This window comes from Carcharodon carcharias, chromosome 15, assembly GCF_017639515.1.
Source record: "Carcharodon carcharias isolate sCarCar2 chromosome 15, sCarCar2.pri, whole genome shotgun sequence".
Lineage (NCBI taxonomy): Eukaryota > Metazoa > Chordata > Chondrichthyes > Lamniformes > Lamnidae > Carcharodon > Carcharodon carcharias.
In genome coordinates this window covers 126083027-126105665 of record NC_054481.1, presented here as the reverse complement: position 1 = coordinate 126105665, position 22639 = coordinate 126083027, and the positions used below count along the sequence as shown (strand labels likewise).

Sequence of the window (22639 nt, the reverse complement as noted above, 5' to 3'; positions counted from 1 at the left end):
GAAAACATGCCCACTCATCGAGAATCGGTCACCGGCCGCTCTGTCCCCGTACGATTTTACTCTGTTTTAAAATTTAACGACGGAAACTTCACCCCCAACCCCCACCCCCACCACCCTCCCCGCCTCGGGTGAGGTTTCGTCAAAAATGCAAAGTCCGCCCAGCAGATTCACCCGTCCGCCGGCTGTAAGGTTGGACAGGCCTTCAAACATCGCGGACGTCTGGGACTTTAATGGGCGCATTTGCCCTCCTTGTTGTCGGCGGGCATGCTTCCGGCTTCTGCACCCTCCCGCAGGCTGAAAGGTCGCTCGGGCGCGGGGTTCACGTCGGGACGCTTGCCCAATGTCATCGCGCGCTGTTTTACGTTTGAGCGGGTCGAGCTGCGTGCCCGCAGGCCAAGCTAACAGTCCTGCCCCGTGGTTCTGCCAGTTTGCCACAATAAGGAACGTGACACTACACACGTTCTCCAACTCTACTGGATTCAGCTTTACACCGGTGCTAAACCTGTGGCCTGCGTAAGGCTTAGAGTGACTCCGAAAGCAAGTCTTAAATCGGGGTTGACGTTTCGAGTCCTCATGACCCTTCAACCGTTCTGCTGAAGGGTCATGAGGACTCGAAACGTCAACTCTTTTCTTCTCCACCGATGCTGCCAGACCTGCTGAGTTTTTCCAGGTAATTCTGTTTTTGTTTTGGATTTCCAGCATCCGCAGTTTTTTTGTTTTTATCTTAAATCAGGCCCTGACTCCGGATTCAGACTGTATTTGCACCGCAGCAGTAGCGTCCATGAAAAGCGACAGTGCTTCACTCCAAAGAATTGTGCACAAAAATCTAGGCTGATACTCCAGTGCCAGTACTGAGGGTGTGCTGCACTGTTGGGGGTGCCATTTTTCAGACGAGCTATTAAACGAAGGCCCCTTCTGCTCTCTCTAGGTGGATGTTAACGATCCAAGGCACTGTTCAATCAAGGATGGGAGAGTCCTCCCTGGCGTGCTGTCCAATATTTACCCCTCAATCGGCATCATTAAAAAATATAGTCTATCTGGCCATTGTCACATGGCTGTTTGTGGGAGTTTGCTGTGAGCAAATTGGTTGCCAGGTTTCCAAATTACAACAGCGACTACACTTCAAAACTACTTCATCGGCTGTAAAGTGCTTGGGACCTCCTGAGGTCTATGCGGGCACTATAAAAATGCAAGTCCTTCTTTGACACAGCATTACAGTTATATTCTAATGGTGCCATAAGCTAATCAGTTGGTTTGGGCCAAACAGCTTGGGGTTCAAAAAGGAAACAACATGTGCATTAGCACGGGATCCAATTTACAGTTTGTGGCTTTCAGCCTCAAATCCAAAGATTCCCTTTGAGATTTATTTTCTTGATGAGAATTTGAAATTGTCCCAGTTCATCCTCATCTTCTGGATGCCAGAAAGATTATTGTAATTTAGCAATTTATTAGGAGAATATTTATAGTACTAATTCACTGAGGAGGATCAGATAGAATAATTCATGATAATAAATTGCATTTGATTAACATTCTGAAGGTACGATTCAAGCAATTTATTGGTGCTCAGTGATACAGGATTATTTATGAAATGATTAATTTAGTAACAGGATACTTATGTGGGAATATTTATTGAGTTAAGGTCAAATCCATTAACCTTTGAAGGACATGAAGGAAACGTTCACTTGTTGGAATAGACCAACCAAATAATTTATTGGGGGTGGGGGGAGGGAATATAATGATCGAGTGAATCATTTTCCTTACAGTTGGGAGAATTGTAGGACAGATGGTGTCAAATATCAGACCTGGCATTGAGATGAACTGCAACCAGTAACCGAGGTGGAGGGAGCACTCTCACCTTTCAGCCAGGAGGTTGTGGGTTTGAGCCCCACTCCACTGATTTGAGTGGATACCCTGCACTGACACTTCAGTGTAGTACTGAGGGTCTGCTGCAGTGTCAAAGGTGTGCCCCTTCAGATGAGTTATTGACCCAAGGTCCCATCTGCTCTCTCACATGGACGCAACAGATTGCGTGACATTATTCAGAGAAAAGCAGGGGAGGTCTCCTGGTAACCTGAGTCACATTTATTCCCTCAACCAGCAAACCCATTATTTAGTTAGTATTTCATTTTTGTGTGTGGGAGCTTGCTGTGCACAAGTTGGCAACGCCATTTCCTACATTACAATAGGGGCTACACTTTATTGGCTGTGAAGCGCTTTGGGATAGCTTGAGGTTAGGTGCTCTATAAATGCAAGTTCTTTCCTCAAACTCATCAAGTAAAAGAGGAAGGTTGTCAGGGAATTACATCTTAATTACTGTTTATTACATCCCAAAATACAGTGGCAGCTTGGGTAACAATCATAAACTGAGCACATTAGTACTGTCAATTAAAACATACTCTGCCAAGTAGGCACTGATAAGCAGCAGAGTGTCCACATAAAGAAGAGGTCCAAAAAAATGTTGAATTGAATGAGACAAATGACAACTGAGAGGGGGGGATGGATTCTACAAAGTAGAACAGTGGAGTTGCATGTCACATAGTGGGAGGTGAACAGGATGCCAAGAACATGTGAATAGGTTTATATCCTATTGAACAGGACAAAGCAGCACACCTGATCACACAACATCCAGCACCGTAAACAGTCACTCCCTCCACCACTGACACCACAGTGGCAGCAGTGTGTGTGCCAACTACAAGATGCACTGCAGCAACTCACCAAGCCTCCTTTGACAGCACCTTCCAAACACATAACCTCTACCACCCAGAATGAAAAGGGCAGCAGACTCTGCATTCACCGCCTTTTCAGGAAGAGAGTTCCAGAGACTTACGGCCCTCAGGGAAAATATTTCGCCTCATCTCCGTTTTAAATGGGCGACCCCTTATTTTTAAAAAGTGACCCCTAGATCTAGATTCTCCCACACGAGGAAACATCCTGTCTACATCCACCCTGTCAAAACCCATCAGGATCTTATTTGTTTCAATCAAGTCACCACTTCCTCTTCTAAACTCCAGTGGATACAAGCCAAACCAGTCCAACCTTTCGTCATAAGACAACCTGCCCATTCCAGGTATTAGTCTGGTAAACCTTCTCTGAACTGCTTCTAATGTATTTACATCCTTCTTTAAATAAGGTGACCAATACCGTACACAGCACTCCAGATGTGGTCTCACTAGTGCTCTGTGTAACTGAAGCATAACCTCCCTACTTTTGTATTCAATTTCTCTCATAATAAATGATAACATTCTATTAGCTTTCCTAATAACTTGCTGTACCTGGTTACTAGCCTTTTGTGATTCATGCACTAAGACACCCAGATCCCTCTGCATCTCAGAGCTCTGCAATCTCTCACCATTTAGACAATATGTTTCTCTTCTATTCTTCCTCCCAAAATGGACAATTTCACATTTTCCCACATTTGCCAGATCTTTGCCCATTCGCTTAACCCATCTATATCTTTTTGTAGTCTCCTTTTGTCTTCTTCACAGCTCACTTTCCTTTGTGTCATCAGCAAATTTGGCAACCAGCCCATCCATCCCATCCATCCCTTCCTCCAAGTCATTTATATAAATTGTAAACAGTTGAGGTCCCAGCACTGATCCCTGTGGGACATCACTCGTTACATCTTGTCAACCTGGAAAAGACCCATTTATGCCTACTCTCTGCTTCCTGTTGGCCAGCCAATCTTCCACCCATGCCAATATGTTACCCCCTATACCATGAGCCTTTATTTCATGCAATAACCTTTGATGTGGCAATTTATCAAATGCCTTCTGGAAATCTAAGTACAGTACATCCACCGGTTTCCCTTTATCCACATCACTTTTACTTCCTCAAAGAACTCCCTGGGATGAAGAACTGTAGCTATGAGAATAGATTGGGAGCAAAGAAGGCTGAGAGGAGACTTGATAGAGGTATTCAAGATGCTGAGGGGTATAGACAGGGTAAGTAGTGAGAAACTGTTTCCAATCAAGAAAGCATCAAGAACTAGAGGGCACAGATTCAAAATAATTGGCAAAAGGAGTAAATGTGAAGTGAGGAAAGAACTTCTCACCCAGAGGATAGTTGGAATCTGGAACAAAGTTCCTGAAAGGGTGGTGGAGGCAGGTTTGATCGAGGTATTCGAAATGGAATTGGATTGCTATCTGAAAAGAGAGAATGTGCAAGGTTAAGGCAGGAGAGTGGGACTAGGTGGAATGCTGTTTGAGAGAGCCAGTGCAGACTCGACAGGCTGAATGGCCTCCTTCTGCACTGTAAAGATACTGTGATACTGTACTGTGAATTCCAATAAGTTGTATAAACATGATTTCCCTTTCACAAAACCATGTTGACTCTGGCTGATTACCTTGAACTTATCCAAGTGCCCTGCTATAGCTTTAATAATAGCTTCTAACATTTTCCCTATGACAGACGTTAAGCTAACTGGCCTGTACTTTCCTGCTTTCTGTCTTCCTCCCTTTTTGTATAATGGAGTTATATTTGTCATCTTCCAATCTGATGGAACCTTTCTCGACTCTAGAGAGTTTCAAAAAATTAAAAGCAATGCATCAACTATCTCACTAGCCACTTACTTTAAGACCCGAGGATAAAGTCCATCAGGACCCAGACACTTGTCAGCCTGCAACCCCAATAATTTACTCAGTACCACTTCTTTGTTGATTGTAATTTTCCTGAGTTCCTCCCTTTCTTCCGTTTCCTGATTTATAGCTGCTTCTGGGATGTTACTTTTATCCTCTATAGTGAAGACTGATGCAAAATACCTGTTCAGTTCGTCCGCCACTTCCTTGTTTTCCATAATAAATGCCTACACTGTTGCTGGGTCAAAATCCCGGAACCCTTCCTAACAATACTGTGGGTGTACCTACACCACATGGGCTTCAAGAAGGCAGCTCGCCATCACCTTCTCCAGGGCAATTAGGGATGGGCAATAAATGCTGGCCTAGCCAGTGACACCCGCACCCATGAATGAATAAATTTTAAAAAAAAGGCCTGCAAAATCAATGTTGATGGACTGGAAACTGTCCAGAGAGCCAAGCACCATCTTAACCGTTTCCTCAACTCTCAAATGGCCAACATTCTGGGGAGAGCAAAGAAAATGCTTCAAAAACACTCTGAAGCTCTCCTCAAAGTGCAGCAGCATTGACATTAATGACCGGGAGGAGCTTGTTGCCAATCACTCAGAATGGCCATCGAGCTGCATCACGTTCGGAGTCCCAATGTCTTAATGATGAGGCTGGGCAGCGGCAGAGAAGGAATCAACTCCTGCACCCCGGGATCGCACTACCTCTTGGGATGTCCTGTCCCATGTGCCCAAAGGAGTGCAGGTTGAGAATCGTCCTGTTCAGTCACACGAGGGCTCAGGGCAGAAACCCGCGACCTTGAGCGGATGTCATCCTCGAATCGAGGGACAGGTGACGACGTCAACGACAAACAGGCCATGCCTGAGGTAGTCACGTAATCAATGGCTGGACATCCAGGGCCATCCAAGATGCTGCCCTGAGGGATGATCAGCAAAGGGTCATTTATATCTAGAGTCTGACAGGAAACCAAGACGTAGGGTGGAATTGTCAGCACCACAGGACCTAAAAGTTATGAGGCCAGCCAGTGTGTCACTTCCCTAACCCTGTTCCCATCGTTGGCCATTTTGGCTGAAGCAGGATCGGGGCCTAGCAAGGCCGCCTGTCCTTACAAGCTGGGCAGGCAATTCGGCTTGTTAAGAGCCCTGTTAAGGGCAAGTAATGGAGGTTGACTGGGGTTTTTCAGTCGGCCTCCAATTTCCTGACGTAAGAAGATGCGGTTTTAACTGCATGGAGGTGGGCACCCAGTGGTAGGCCAGGGTTCCAGCGCTCCAAGTTTGCCTACAGGTTCTCCCTGTCTGCCTGGCTGTATGTGCAACCAAAAGCTACCCCTATGGAGGAGCTCCCTCGTCCCTGCCAATACACTGGCTGCTTCCTGTATTTTTTATTTGCTCTTTTCAAAAAGAGGCTAGAAGGGCACCTCCATGTTGAAGCACCCTCTCAGTTACTTACCTTCTACTGTAGCTGGGAACTTTGCCGAATATGGAAGATTCCCCCTCCTACCCCGGCCCAAATTCCAGGCCAGTGACTGTTTCCCCCTCGGGGTGGGTTTGGGACCAGGAAACGGGCCGGGCTCCTGTTTCCCATCCCCAAAGCAAAAACTCAGCCCGTGATGTGCAAACACATTTCCAGAGCAACACTGAGAGATTGAATACGATAGGAAAATACTGCGGCTGCTGTAAATCTGAAATAAAACCAAAAATTGCCGTAAATACTGAGCAAGCCAGATAGCTTTCATCCTCATGAGTTCTGATGAAAAGTCATTGACCTGAAACATTAACTCCATTTCTCTCCACTGATATATTTAAGTTTCCATTAACTATGCTCCCAATGTAGTCAAACGCATTCATGTTAGTGTTAAAGGAATATATATATACTGTACGACCCCAGCCCCATTTATAGTATGTGGACATCCCAATATTTTCAATGAGAAGAGCCTGAATTAAATAAATACGTTATAGTGTCAAGGCTCCAACAACTAAACCTTGGCAATGTAACCCATAGTTCAAATGTGAACTAGTTATGGGTTATATTGCCAGGGTTTAGTTGTTGGAGCCTTGACACTGTAACTTATTTATTTAATTCAGGCTCTTCTCGTTGAAAATATTCATTCCTCCAGATGATCGCATAACATTGTACATTAATTAAGCAGGTATAAAATGTAAGCACCTCCAGCGGTGTGAAAGATTTCTGGTTCTGTGAAATGAGCTGAGAAAACAAAGCTCTGTTCTTAATCATGTGCACGGTTATTGAATCACAAAATTGTTATGGTGCAGGAGGAGGCCATTTGGCCCATCGTGTGTCCACCAGCTCTCCAATGAGCACTCAGTGCCATTTTCCTGTCTTTTCCCTGTAACCCTGCACATTGTTTCTATTTGAATAGTCATCCAATGCCCGCTTGAATGCCTCGATTGAACCTGCCTCCACCACACTTCCAGGCAGCATTCCAGGCTCGAACCACTCGTTGCGTGAAAAAGTTTTTTCTCACATCACATTTGCTTCTTTTGCAAATCATTTTAAACCTGTGCCCTCTTATTTTCGATCCTTTTAGGAGCAGGAACAGTTTCTCCTTATCTGCTCTGTCCAGCCCCCTCATGACTTTGAACACCTCTATTGAATCACCTCTTAGCCTTCTCCTCTCCAAGGAAAACAGTCCAATCTATCTTCATAACTGAAATGTCTCATCCCTGGAACCACCCTGGTAAACCTCTTTTGCACCCTCTCCAGTTTTTTCACATCCTTCCTATAGTGTGGCACCCAGAACTGTACACAATACTCCAGCTGAGGTCTAACCAGTGTCTCATATAAGTTCATCATAACCTCCCTGCTCTTGTACTTTGGCTGACAGCCCTGACTTTGAAGAAAGTCAAAGTTTAGGAGAGCTTTGAGTTGAGAGGTAGGGAGAGTACCAGAGAGAACATATTTTTAGAGGAAGTGCACCTCTAACCAAGGACACAGCAAGCTGAAGACTCAGCGTTCAGAATGGCCCTTTGTGTTTTAAACTATTGACTTTTTTCCAGGATGTACAGTCACAGATCTGTGATGAGAGTCCGGTAACCTCTTTGTGATATATGCAATGGACCCTAATGTAAAATGCTTGTTCTTCACTATATATTGAAATCTGATGTTTACTAGAATGGTTCCAGGGATGAGGGACTTCAGTTACGTGGATAGATTAGAGAAGCTGGGGCTGTTATCATTGGAGAAGAGGAGGTTGAGAGGAAATTTGATAGAGGTGTTTGAAATCGTGAAGGGTCTAGACAGAGTAGGCCAGGAGAAACTGTTCCCATCGGCGGAAGGGTCAAATCCAGAGGGCATCAATTTAAGGGTGATTGGCTAAAAGAACCAGAAGGAATATAAGGAAAAACCTTTTTGCACAGTGAGTGGTTACGATCTGGATTGCACTGCCTGATAGGGTGGTGGAGGCAGATTCAATTGCGGCAATCTAAAAGGAATTAGATGAGTACTTGAAGGAAAAAAAATTGCGGGGGCTAGCGAGACTGCTCTCAACGCGAACTGGCAGAGGCTCAATGGGCTGAATGGCCTCTTTCTGTGCTGTAACCATTCTATGATTCCACATTCCATTGCTTTATTTATACACGTTTTATTTAGTTTTATTCTGCAAGGCCCTCCTTGCATTTTGATATTTCCACCATTCCAGGTAAACTGATGATGGAGTGTCATCCCACATAAACTGTGTTAAGCAATTTAACACAAGCACATCGATTGCTAGGCCAGGATTTTGCAGACAATTTCAAGGTTGTGCCTTCTGAGAAACAGAGATTGTAAATGATGAGATTTGCTCACAGGAAATACTGCATAACCCAGTGAAAGAGAATATGGCAAGTTTAAAGGCTGAACTGCAACATGTACAAACGGTTCTGCTTATAGAACAACTTCTCAAAATAAATCGATATTTCATCCAAAAATGTTTTATAATGAAAGCCCGACATAGGACACGACCTATTGCTGCACCCTGAATACTAAAAGTCTCTTCCAGAGGGCCCTGTGATGACACATTCAACAACCTTTCTCCTACCAGAAGGGGTTTCTTCATCAAGAATTCAGAGTTGAATGTTATCGGTAAATTTGTTAAGCCGTGTCTCGTAATGGGAACATTATCTGGAAAGTTAAGCATCTTCAGTGCTGATGTTACAATAGTTTATGTTGGGAAATAGCAAAAGGTTATACAGAAAGTGATGGAGAGTTCTGGGCTCTAAACAGAGTAATGGACATAATCTAATCGAGGAAAGTTCACCTCACTCGAGCAAGAGGCAAAAAAAAAATCACTTGGTTGGATTGAGCTGAACTCATGTGAAGTCTTAACTTTGGATAATACGTTTTTAGAGCCAGTTCGATTACCTGTATTCCTTGCGGTCAGCAGCCCATCCTGAAAAATGGTGCAAGGCAAGGGACATTCTCATTTCCACTCCAATTTCCATCAGCAGTAACCCTCTTGAGCCATAACAGCTCGTAAAAAGCCAGAAAATTGCACTGGAAAGTTGAATCCACCAAGTGTGTGTGTTTGTAGTTGAAATACATCAAATGTATTACTTCCTTATTGGATCTGACTAAAGAACATAACCAGCGCTAGGAGGCAAAGTGAACTAGGCAGGTTAAAAGTGACAAATGTCCTAAACCCTGTAACAGCTCAGCACAAACTCCTTTCTGTCAGTTTTAGGATGGTATTGAATCTAAAGGTAACTGCTTACTAACAGGAACTGGATGGTACTTTCTTTGGCTCCCCCCTCCCTTTCTTTCTGTTGTACAGAACATTTTAGGAACAGGAGAAGGCCATTCAGCCCCTTCAGCCTGTTCCGCCATTCAATTAAATCATGGCTGATCTGTATCTTAACCCCATCTGCCCACCTTGATTCGGTAATCCTCAATACCCTCGCCTAAAAAAAACCTATCACAGATGCTGACCCTCACTGGGGTAACGTTCCATGGCCATCTGCACCCACATAAAACCTTAAATGCCCCTAGGGATCAATTTGTGAGCTTAGAACTAGAGCATTGGGAGGCTTTTCAACTGAGTAGAATTCCATTGCTAAGCATGACCCATTTCCCACCTGATGGCTCCAGAGACAGTGCAGTCACTATGTATTGAAGAGGAGCACGATCTCTGGCTGATTCCCACCTCTGCATCCCCAATCCATTCAGGCCCTGCCCTACCCAAAGACAGAAGCACTGAGGCCAATTTCACTGCTGCCAAGGCTGAAGCTGTTTTTTTAACATTTGCTAAAAGCAAATGGCGGGAGGGAGGGGGGGGGGGGGGGGGGTGGGGGGGGTGGGTGCTTACATGGGGGGGTGAGTAATTAACACCCACAGTATTTGCCCTCTAGTTAGTCTTTCCCCTTAAAAGGTTGCCGATGTCCCAGCTTTTAAAGCTTTGTTGCTCTGGACTCAATCCACCTTGAGAGAATCAGGTTTGCAAAGTCACATTCTATTGCAGCATGACTAATTGCAAAAGCTATGCTGATTCCCGACATCCACGGCCCACACAAAAGTGCCTTTGTTTTCCGTTCAACATTTGTACTCGCACTGTAACCTTACTGAAGCTAACCTCCTCTGCTGAGTTCGCCAGTGTTCAGCTTATCCTGGGAGATAAATTGGAAGCTGGAAGCTTTCCTCTGAAATCTGAGAAACACACCCATCCACCTATCCTCAGAAATATATTCCTGGTGCCACAAATTTTCGATTGGAATAATCACCTTGTTCCACAGTGTTTGGTACATGCCTTTTTTTCTTCTCTCTCTCTCTGTTCTTTCACATGATGTGGGCGTCGCTGGCAATGCCAGCATTTGTTGCCCATCCCTAATTGCCCTTGAACTGAGCGACCTGTTAGGCCTTTTCAGAGGGCAGTTAAGAGTCAATGACATTGCTGTGGGTCTGGAGTCACATGTAGGCCAGACCAGGTAAGGATGGCAGATTCCCTTTCCTAAGGAACACCAGTGAACCGATGGTAGTTAGTGATGACGATATTTTCACGGTCACCATTACTGAGATTAGCTTTTTATTCCAGATTTATTAACTGAGTTTAAATTCCAGCTGCCATGGTGGGATTTGTACTTGTGTCCCCAGAGCATTAGTCTGGGCCTCTGGATTACTAGTCCAGTGCCCTTAACACTAAACCATCATCGCCAGCCACAACATATGCAGATGACACAAAGCTGGGTGGGAGGGTGAGCTGTGAGAAGGATGCAGAGATGCTTCAGTGTGATTTGGACTGAGTGAGTGGGCAAATGCATGGCAGATGCAGTATAATGTGGATAAATGTGAGGTTATCCACTTTGGTAGCAAAAACAGGAAGGCAGATTATTATCTGAATGGCTATAAATTGAGAGAGGGGAATATGCAACGAGACCTGGGTGTCCTTGTACACCAGTCGCTGAAGGTAAGCATGCAGGTGCAGCAGGCGGTAAAGAAGGCAAATGGTATGTTGGCCCTCATAGCCAGAGAATTCGAGTACAGGAGCAGGGATGTCTTGCTGCAATTATACAGGGCCTTGGTGAGACCACACCTGGAATATTGTGTGTAGTTTTGGTCTCCTTATCTGAGGAAGGTTGTTCTTGCTATAGAGGGAGTGCAGCAAAGGTTTACCAGACTGATTCCTGGGATGGTGGGACTGACATGTAATTACTCAGATCTGTTGGGAATTAACCTGCGCTCTAGCTATTTGGATTACTATATCAGCAAGTTTGCATTGTGGTGAGGTTTAGCGGAATTTCATCTCAACGGGAAGTCCACAACCAGAGTTAGTTCAACAATTTTTAAAAGAATTTGGTTCTCCATTAAGGTGGGCTGTATTAGTACTGGGGAATGAAATCCTTCCCATGTTGGGAGTGTTATGAAACAGCAGTTTGTTAAAGCCGAGCTATTGAAAAATCCCAGAGGGAAACATTAACCGACTGAGATTGAGTCGGTTAGGATTATATTCGCTGGAGTTCAGAAGAATGAGGGGGGATCTCATAGAAACCTATAAAATTCTAACAGGACTAGACAGGGTAGATGCAGGAAGGATGTTCCCGATGGTGGGGGAGTCCAGAACCAGGGGTCACAGTCTGAGGATACAGGGTTAGGGCTGAGATGAGGAGAAATTTCTTCACCCAGAGAGTGGTGAGCCTGTGGAATTCGTTACCACAGAAAGTAGTTGAGGCCAAAACATTGTATGTTTTCATAAAGGAGTTAGATATAGCTCTTGGGGTGAAAGGGATCATAGGAGAAAGCGGGAGCAGGCTATTGAGTTGGATGATCAGCCATGATCATAATGAATGACGGAGCAGGCTCGAAGGGCTGAATGGCCTAGTCTTGCTCCTCTATGTTTCTATATCCTGTTGGCATTCCTCCCTTGCTCCTTGGCATCCCAACTTATACAGTCCTTGTTTCGAGCAGTGAACGGACAGGGTAACAAGTTGCCTGCGTCAACCCTCTTCTACTGGCAAGGTGCAAAGATTCCACTGATGGCTCATCAATTTTATCCAGCAATCCACACAGACCGGGAAAGCCCTACTTTCAACCTCTGAGGTCGATGATCCCAGCTAAGGCAATGATAGAGGAGTCACAATTAGCCTCGGTGGTGCTTTTGGAACCCAAGTCCATCGAGGGGCAGTGTCCATCAAGGATCCTCCACCTCTTAGCCATAGGACCATGGGTTTCTCAGTGTGCACGGGCCCTGTCTAATCTGTTTCAAAAGGAAAGAGCTTCATGGAAAATTACTCAGCAAGTACTCTCCGTCCATTCAGGGAACAAGAAAACCAAAGGAACTCAGTGCCACTTTAATCCACAATCACAGCTCATGGCAACAGCAAACTGATGCAACCAGCATTGATATGTGGTAGATTTGCCAAAAAAATGACAATGCATGTGCCAAACATTCCCTCTGAATAATGGCACTTTCATGCCTCTGGTTCACTCCCCATCTATTTCACTGTTCTCGCTGCAAAGAAGCAATTTCCATTGACAGGCCCACACCCGCTATGATGTGCAACTTTGCCCCATGGGCTTGGTACATGGGAAATAGTCCCCCATAGGAAAATAGTCCTCCTTATCAAATAAGACATATTTCACTGTCTGACACCAGATATCTGTTGTAACAAGCTAAACGATGAAACAAGTTTATTCATGTCGCAAGTTATTCGCGAAAGTGAGCAGTAAAAGGGAAATACTCAACAAATACTGCCTACGTTCTAACTGGTTAGTCAGTACACAAGCCTTTGAATTCTTGCAGAAGCGTCAGATGAAGTAATTCTTGAAAAGGACATATTCCTCAGAGATACTGAATACACTCTTCAATGTGAGTTACGAGTGAAAGGTTACAGTGCTTAATTCATCGCAACAAAAGAAACCAATCATGTTGTGGTTGGCAGTTCTGTAGCATTTATTCCCAGGATCTGCCTCCAATTCAAAGGCAGTTTCCTTGTTCTCTTGAGATTGCAGGATGACTGCACAATTGGCAAACACTCCAACCAATTCAACTGAAGTGATTCATCCAAATAGTTAGCAGGAAATGAATTGGTGGTGCATCAACTTTGAATACTGTGCTATTAAGGAAAAAAAAACCTTAGCATCTCAAAATAATTTATCCCCGTTAAAGAGGATCTGTGGCAGTAATCCAGATATCTCGAGGCCGAATGCAAGATCCTGTAGCTGTGCTGGTGGGGACTGAGTGCAAGATAACCGCAATTATCTAAATCATTTCTATACAATTCCTTTGTTGGCAGGAAGTGATCTCCACTCCTCGGACAGGACATCCAGCAAGTCAGCAGCTTTTAAAAAGCTGATCTGCGCAATGAAGGATGAGCTTCACATTTTCTAGCTTCCTAACAGCACTCGAGGAAGACAGCACAGGAGTGGCAGAAGCAGGGCTGCTTCTTTTGGGGAAGCAGCTCTGATGGTCTTGCTCCAGGAGCTGTTGCAAAGGAGGGGCTGTCTTCTTTCGAACTGAGGATTATCAGTAGCAAGGTCAGAACTTCCCGGAAGGAAGCCTCAGTGTGAGTCAACGAGGTATCGACATCCCTAGGTTAAGAGAACTAGCATGTGTGGTGATTACCAAATCAGAATACACAAATGTTTCCTGTTTTAAATATATTTGGCCTTATGATGGAAGCCAGTCAGAGTTCATTCTCACCTTGGCTCTGCTTTGCTGAAGCTGCATGCACAGCAACATTCAAAAATTAAAGCTGACACTCCAATGCAACACTGAGGGGGTGCTGTATTGTCCGAGATGCTGTCTTTCGGATGAGACATTAAACGGAGGCCCCATTTCTCTGCTCAGGTGCATGTAAGAAGGAACAGGTGTCCTGGCGAAAATATTTATCCCTCGATGAGATCGCAAAAAACAGATGATCTGGTCATTATCACATTGCTGTTTGTGGGAGCTTGCTGTGTGCAAATTGGCTGCCAGTTTCCGACATTACAACAGTGGTTGCATTACAAGAAAGTACTTCATTGGCTGTAAAGCACTTTGAGATGTCCTGTGGTTGTGAAAATTACTATATAAATGCAATATAAAGTCTTTTACACTGACCAGTTACAAGTCCATGCCACTGGGAGGCCCATGTGTTGACACAAAAATGTAGTTGCAATGTCACAAATAAACACTGAAAGCTAGGACTATCATCATCAGCCAACAACAAGTACCAGCATGCTGCTTTAACTCACGCCAGATAGCCTGTAGGCTGGACACTTGAGTGGCATAATCCCCGAAACTCCAAATTCCAACAGATGTATGTTTTGCATCTGCTTTCAGGAATAAGGTTGCACAAAACAGATGGCTACAAATATAGCCTGAAGGTCAAACTCACAAGTAACAGCCCTCAATTCCCTATGGGGAGAGGGCCCTTAAAATTCTGTCAAGGGTTGAAAGAGGAAGTTAGAGGTTTTCTCTAATCTCAGGGCTAATACCAACCTTTGATAATTTTTCTTTCTCTTTCTGCTCACTCATTGATGAAGACATGCATTACAATACAGCATTATAACAAATCAACAACTTGCATTTATATAGCGCCTTGATGTAGCAAAACATCCTAAGGTGCTTCACACAAGCTTTGTCAATCAAAATTTGACTTGGTGCCACATAAGTGGATCTTAGGACAGGTTTGGTCAACGGAGAAATTTAAGGAAGACATTCCAGAGCTTAGGGTTTAAGCAGTTGAAGGCAAGGCCACCAATGGCGTGCAAAACAAATTATGGCACGCAAAAGGCCAGAAGTGGATCGCACGCAATATTTTGGCACATCCTGACATACGTTCTTCTGATCGTGTAAATGCCCATGAGGAGACTCAGAGGTCATTGCCTACCTTCTCTTCAATGGCTCACAGCACCCAACGTCACTTGAGCAAGGACAAGGTCCAGCAGACGGAGCCAATTCAAGGGGCGTCCATCATTGAGTTGCAGGAGGAAGCATTGAGTAAATCACAGAGCAGGGGAGATAATAGAAATGACAGAAGAGGAGCAGAAACCTATAGGCTGCCTTGAACCTTACTGAGCTGATAAGCTCAAAGGATGGACACTCCCCTATAAGGGTTCTATGGCCTGAGAAACCTTCAAATTGACATCTGTTTTAAATGCTCACTGGACAAACTTTAGCGGGTCAACGGACATGAAACATCAGCAAAATGGTCAAAACCTTAATGGCGAAACTGGATGAAAAATTCAATCATTATCTGCTCACAAATTGCACAGAGGCATCCTCTGGGAGAAACAGGCTTAAGGCACGCTCACTAGACAATTCAAGTCACCTCTTTGCCCAGCTAGGGCTAGCTCCACCAGCATGTCCAATCACGTAACTTATCTCCCAGAAAATATGCTATTAATGAAGTGCGAACTAGAGGAGTCATTGATAAAGGTGCCATTTTTATCACAGATAGCTCTTTAAATGTACCCAGGACAATTTATGGCCTGCTTGGCTGAATCACAATCTAGGCAGAGAGGAACAAGGCGGACAATATGTACTGTATTCTTTATGAATGCAGCCACACCATCAATTGAAAACTTTCATATCCATAAATCATCTCCAAGCATTAATTTCCAAAGATTTCAGAGATCTTTGCCAAAATGTCAAGAAGAAAATATGTCCCCAGTTACATTCTGCCAAAAATGATCCAGTTTAAGTAATGTATGATTCCAGCACTATTTAATTTATATTCAATTGCATAGCAACACTCCTTGAAAAATTGTTTCAATTGATGGTTAAGAATAGCTAAGAAAGCTTTAGGCGAAAATGCCCAACACAGATCTCAAAGCTCTGGTCTCATTCTTTGTTTAAAGGAGCTGAGAATTGTTGTAAATAGGTCAACTGCTCTGTGGACTGAAGATAAAAGCAAAATACTGCGGACGCTGGAAATCTGAAACAAAAACGGAAAATGCTGGAAAGGCTCAGCAGGTCTGGCAGCATCTGTGGAGAGAGAAACAGAGTTAACGTTTCAAGTCCATGTGGCCATCCATATATATCTCTCCACAGATGCTGCCAGACCTGCCTAGCGGGGGTCATACGGACTCGAAACGTTAACTCTGTCTCTCTCTCCACAGATGCTGCCAGACCTGCTGAGTTTTTTTCCCCAGCGTTTTCTGTTTTTTGCGTCCTGTGGACCTGGTGCACTGAACAAGAAGCCAGTTTTGAATCAGGCTTAAGGTGTAATCCCTGAAGTAGCAGGAGATAAAAAAAAACTGACCCTTGATGGAACGATGCCACAGGGAACTCCCCAACTAGTGGTCACACCGTTTCAGCTAAGGCCCTGGAGGGGTGACCTCATCCATGTCGCTTTGGGGAGAGAGGGGAGGTGCGAATGGCTTAAAAAGCAGGTGGCAAGTTGCCCTTGTGCCTCTATGGCAGGCCTCTTAATAGCCGGTTTCCAACCACGCTGGAAGAGGCTTGGGAGCAAACTGACCACCTGTCACCTTCTCCCTCACAGTTGGCGAGCGGCTAAGAGAGGAAACTTGATAAAAATCGACGCAATTAACCAGGGCATTGAGAAAGAGAAATTGAATATCCTGCACATTCACATACACAGAGCAACAGCGAATCCACTGTCCCAGTTTCACAAAGTTCCGACTTTGCAGCAAATGCTGACCGTTCATCTACTAATGTGTTCTGGGAAAGGAAAACAGAGGGTCAGCTCGACTCAGATTTTGGAAAACGAATCATTTACTTTTGTTTAAACCATTGAGATCGGTTGCATGGTCAAGGACAGGATTTAAGTAGGACTCTGGGAAGAGTGCGCTAATAGAGGTGTCCATACATCACACTCAATGACAGCAAACTGTAGAGCTGAATGAAACAGTATTAGCTCTGCAAGTTGACTGCTGATGCTGTGCCTCCTGCATTCGTGCTTTGCCAATTCACGTCAGCAGTCAATGTTCCTTCCTCATATCACGGTCAATGCATGAAAGACCAATTAAGTTAATCAATACTGCGGATCCACCAGTGCCTGGTGATTAGATGCAGAGAGACTGACTCAGCACTGACAAAGCTAGCCGAGCCGAACTATGAGCATTCAGTGTGTCCCCTGAAATAAGACAGCAGAAGATAATGTGGTTCCTGGAATGGCTGCTTTCATGGAAAGCATGATTATCCTGCGTTGGACTTCAAGGGCACAACTTGTCATATTCTTTAGTACATTTTGAAACTCCGGGGATCCAGAAGGTTTCTCAATGACACCCTGGCTCAGTGCAAGTCATAAGTGATAAAGCAAAAAGGGCCAACATTTTATTTCCATATTTCAAAGCTGCCAGAATTGGGTTCGTCCTAGATAAGATGTCAGGTGACTGCTACAGTGAGGTTTCAAAATCCCATGCTCCGATCAGTGTCAGAAAGAAGTTTTGCATGCTGGGTGATTGCAGTCTCTTGCGGCTGCTAGCTCTGCAGTTCACTGATCTTTCGGCACCAGTTCGACACAGAATATGAAACAGGAAGATGAGGAACTGGAACGGGTTACTGCAGTTCATTTGGTTTGGCCTCACCCGGTGCTTTTCAAGGTGCTTCCTCCATCAAAGGTCCCATTACCCTGCCCAGTCCCTACCACTAACATCTGTGACTCCAATGACCCCATCCTGTGCCACTTTAACAAAACCTAGTTTTCAAGCCCTAACCCATCTCCTTTTCAATCTGGATGCACAGTCATTCCATGGCTACCCATCAGTAGGATGACACACCCACCCTCTATTTCTTCTTAACCCATCACCAGCCTCCTCCAACTGGCTGAACATGTTCTCACAGCGAACAGCTTGTCTTTTAACTCCTCTCACTTCCTCCAGGAAACAGGTGTTGCTATGGGAACCTGCATGAATCCAAGTGATGTTCATCTTTTGTAAGATACACTGAACGCTCTTTGCTCCAGTCTGACTCAGGACTTCTTGCTGACCTTTCCTTCCTATCACATTGAAGATATCAGTGCTGCTTCCTGCTCTTCCCTGGATCTAGACAATTTCCCAAAAGAGGCGTTACATCCCGTAAATATGTGAATGAGGGACCTGTTATCTGTTTTAGGCAGCTGCTAGAAACTCTGGGAAAACAGCCCAACTCAATTCCTGGTTGGATGCTTTTTGGGCAAGTTTGGGATGCAGAATGTTGACCCCTGAAAACGGGCTGCAATGTGTTCAGTTTACATCAGTGAAGCAGACACAACATGGTCCAATTTCTACCCCTTTGTCCTCTGGCATTCTACACTGTTCCTGTGAAACTCAACAAAAGCTGAAGGGGTGGCACATCACCAGGAAACGATGCAGCCCTCTGGCCTGAATATTGACACTAACACCTTCAGGCCTTGACTGTAGCTCCACTTTTCTCTCTGGTAGGAAGTCCTGCAATGTTGAATGGACATAGCATAGTTTCTGAGGATTGGGCGAGGGGAGGGCGTTTGGAGCAGGTTGGTGCCTGTGGTGAGGGCCCGACATCGAACATGGTGCTGGTGAGACAGTCGATCTGCTTTTCTCTTCCACCTGGCTTCTTGGTCACGGGAGCAGTTTCTCATGTGGGCCATTTCCACTTGCTCATCCCCCACCCTTTTAGACATTCGAGCATGCTGTGTGGAGGCCAGGTCATTGAGCGTATTTAAGACCGAGATAGATAGGTTCTTGATTGGTAAGGGGATCAAAGGTTACGGGGAGAAGGTGGGAGAATGGGGTTGAGAAACTTATCAGCCATGATTGAATGGTGGAGCAGACTCGATGGGCCGAATGGCCTAATTTCAGCTCCTATGTCTTATGGTCTTATGGAGTCTCACAGTTATTTCATTAATTTCTCTCATTATGCCTCTTACTTCCTCATGCTGCATATTCATTTCTTGTGCATTACCTAAGCACATTACTGGCAATTCTAATCCTTTTTCTCAATGTAGTACTTTCTTCCTTCCTTCCCGCCACCCCCCCCCCCAAAAAAAAAACACACAATTCCATTCCCCTAGTTATGTTCCTTTTTTAAATGCTGTTTATTATTCACATCTCCCCATTCCGGATCCCAAAAATGTGAACTTTCCTGCTTTCTCCACAGAGGCTAGTATTTTCTGATTTTCAGCAGCAGCAGCATTTTGTTCATTCCTGTTTAGATTTCCTTGTCCACTTGTGGTCATAAGATGAGCTGACTGACTTATGAAGAGTCTGCATGTTAAGCAGTTCATTTCTGGGACAGGCCAAGGTTGATCATCTTATCTGAAGAGACAACTAAATGGGTTCCTTTACACACACACTTGGTTATTCAGCATAGAAGTAATTCTCACATCTTCTAATTCCTAATTTGCTGTCACATAGGTTTTCTACTTCATTATCTAGGAGACTCTAACATTCAATTCTTTTTTTTTCCCCAGTGATCAGGTCGCCCCTCAGTTTTCTCTGCTCCAACGAAAACAACCCAAGTCTATCCAACCTCTCTTCATAACTTAAATGTTTCATCCCAGTCAACATCCTGGTGAATCTCCTCTGCACCCCCTCCAGTGGAATCACATCCTTCCTATAATGTGGCGACCAGAACTGCACACAGCACTCCAGCTGTGGCCTCACCAAGGTTCTATATAACTCCAACATGACCTCCCTACTTTTGTAATCAATGCCTCGATTGATAAAGGAAGGTGTCCCATATGCCTTTTTCACCACCCCACTAACATGCCCCTCCGCCTTCAGAGACCTATAGACACACACGCCAAGGTCCCTTTGTTCCTCAGAACTTCCTACTGTCATGTCGTTCATTGGATACTTCCTTGTTAAATTACTCCTTCCAAAGTGAGTCACCTCACACTTTTCAGGGTTAAGTTCCATCTGCCACTTATCTGCCCATTTGACCATCCCGTCTATATCTTCCTGTAACCCAAGACACTCAACCTCACTGTTAACCACCCGGCCAATCTTTGTATCATCCGCAAACTTACTAATCCTACCCCCCACATAGTCATCTATGTCGTTTATATAAATGACAAATAATAGGGGACCCAGCACAGATCCCTGTGGTACGCCACTGGACACGGGCTTCCAGTCACTAAAGCATCCTTCTGTTATCACCCTCTGCCTCCTACAATTAAGCCAATTTTGAATTCACCTTATCAAATTACCCTGTATCCCATGTGCATTTGCCTTCTTTATAAATCTCCCATGTGGGACTTTGTCAAAGGCTTTGCTGAAATCCATATAAATTACATCAACTGCGCTACCCTCATCTACACACCTGGTCACATCCTCAAAACATTCAATCAAATTTGTCAGGCATGACCTCCCTCTGACAAAGCCATGCTGACTATCCCTGATCAAACCTTGCCTCTCCAAGTGGAGATAGATACTCTTCTTTAGAACTTTCTCCAATAGTTTCCCTACCACTGATGTGAGACTCACTGGCCTATAGTTCCCTGGCTTATCTCTACAACCCTTCTTAAATAGCAAAACCACATTAGCTGTTCTCCAGTCCTCTGGCACATCCCCCGTGGCCAGAGAGGAATTAAAAATTTGGGTCAGAGCCCCTGCGATGATTGACATTGAACTCATTTTGGCTTATCACATAGATTTACACAAAACTTACAGTATAGAAACAGACCAATGGCCCATGCCAGTCTTTGTGCACCACACAAGCCTCCTCGATTTTAATAAAGGAGTCATGTTTGCTCATGCACTTTGAATTCTGAGCTGTCTCTGGTTATTTGAAATCCCAAGAACCTCACACCTCCCAATCTACTTCACCACCCAATCAGCATAACATTCCATTGCTTTCTCCCTCATGTCCTTATCTAACTTCACATCAAGCACATCTTTGTTATTCATCTCAACTACACTAAGTAGTAGCAAGTTCTACATTCTAACCAGTCTCTCGGTAACATAGGGACATGAAACAGGAGCCCATTCCACCATTCAATGTTCAGTCCAACTAGTTCATGGTGATGTAGTGAGTTACAACTGAGGGTCTTGCAGGTGCAGATAGCGCTGCTAACATGCTGATAGGGTTAGGTGAAGACAAGCTGTTGTTGGGCGTGGACTATTTGGGCCAAGTGGCCTATTTCTTTGCTGTAATTTGTAGGTAAACCTACCTTTGGCAACCCAAGGGATACGGGATTTGAAGTTAAGCTGTTTGCTTTTTTGAAGGATGAGGTGAAAAATTTATTGGGGAATTGAAATTAATATAGTCACAGAGACTGCTTCAAGCACACTGGCAAAGATTAAATATTAAAACAAAGATTTTTTCAGTGAGCAGACAGAAAATCTCAGCATCCATCTGACATTGAAATTTTCCAATCATCTTTCTGATTGAAGCTTTCTGCAACAGTTGGGATTTCTTTATTCACTGAATGAAAAGAAATAAAAGCTTGTCTGCCAGACAATTCCGCCTTGGGCTAAGGAGAGTTAGAATGTCCTAGATATTGTCATAGCAATTCCAGCACAGTAGGAGCTCATTGTGGCTGCATTAGCTCCACATCACAGCTACCTACTCTGATACCATTTTAGCGTCCTTATACCTTTTAATATTTATCTTCAACCATTTCTCTAATTTCCTCTTAAATATTGTGATTGAGGAGGCTCCGATACCCTTTATACTCTGATAACCCTTTAAATAAGAACTTTCCGCTTTCTGCTCTCATATCCCATTCTACATTTATGTCCCTTTTCACTGAAAATAATTTTACAACATATCGGAGCAGGCTCGAGGGTTCAAACGCTCTACTCCTGCTCCTAATTTAAATGTTCGTACTTCCCCTCTCAAACCCTGCCCAAATTTCAATACTACGAGTGATTTTCCCTTGGATTTTGGCATGAAGTTTGCAGCAGTAATGACGGCGAAACTGTCAGCGCTCGCCATCATTGCTCCTCTGGAACTGACAAGAACTTGCCCTTTTACAGCTGTTAGCTTCATTATAAAAACTCCTGATCTGCCCCAGCAACATGCCAAGTGCAACCAGGATGGTTGAAAAGCATTTCTGAATGAGGTTAGTAAAGGAATTGAGGTTGGTAAAGGAATTGAGGTTGGTAAACAAATTGAGGTTGGTAAACGAATTGAGGTTGGTAAACGAATTGAGGTTGGTAAACGAATTGAGGTTAGTAAACGAATTGAGGTTAGTAAATGATGGTTAGTTTTGTGCTGTGGACACATACTCAGCAGGAAATGCGTTGAAGCATTATTTATTTTCAGGTGACAATGTATCACTCTTCAAAGCTTTCCAAAAAAACTTTGGGTGACTTTGAGAATTCCACCTGACAAAGTGTGATGTCCGTTTATTTCAGAAGCAATGTGATTTCTTGCACAGGCATTATCCCTACCTTTAGAATCCAGAGTTTCTTTCAAGACAATTTCCACTCTTTCAACATGATGTTGGTTCCAGATGGGATCCAAGGAATGACGATTATCATGCCGGAACGGTAAAATATGGGCAATCGCCTGAAACCACGATTAGGGGAAAAGAAAAAGGGTCATGAATAGAAATATTGAGGCATGTAAACCCTGTCCAATTAATTTTTTCACCCCAGGCGGTCTATCTTTCTCGCACCCTGCCTGAGTTGGTTCCAGGATTTCAATCCAGGGAATAGTGAAGGAAAAAAATGATACATTTCCAAGTGAGGGTGGTGTGTGACTTGGAGGGGAACTTCCAGGTGGC

At 44.3% G+C, this 22639-nt stretch overlaps 1 protein-coding gene across 5 annotated transcripts in view; it reads right to left on the bottom strand.

Moving 5' to 3' along the window:
- The window catches only part of h6pd (hexose-6-phosphate dehydrogenase (glucose 1-dehydrogenase)), a 93668-nt gene that overhangs the window by 25357 nt on the left and 45672 nt on the right, over positions 1-22639 (bottom strand). For all 5 annotated transcript variants that reach the window (XM_041206356.1, XM_041206355.1, XM_041206358.1 and 2 more), the window contains one exon: positions 22305-22422. In XM_041206356.1, the coding sequence (XP_041062290.1) occupies positions 22305-22422 (118 nt within the window). The remainder of the gene's footprint in view (positions 1-22304; positions 22423-22639) is intronic.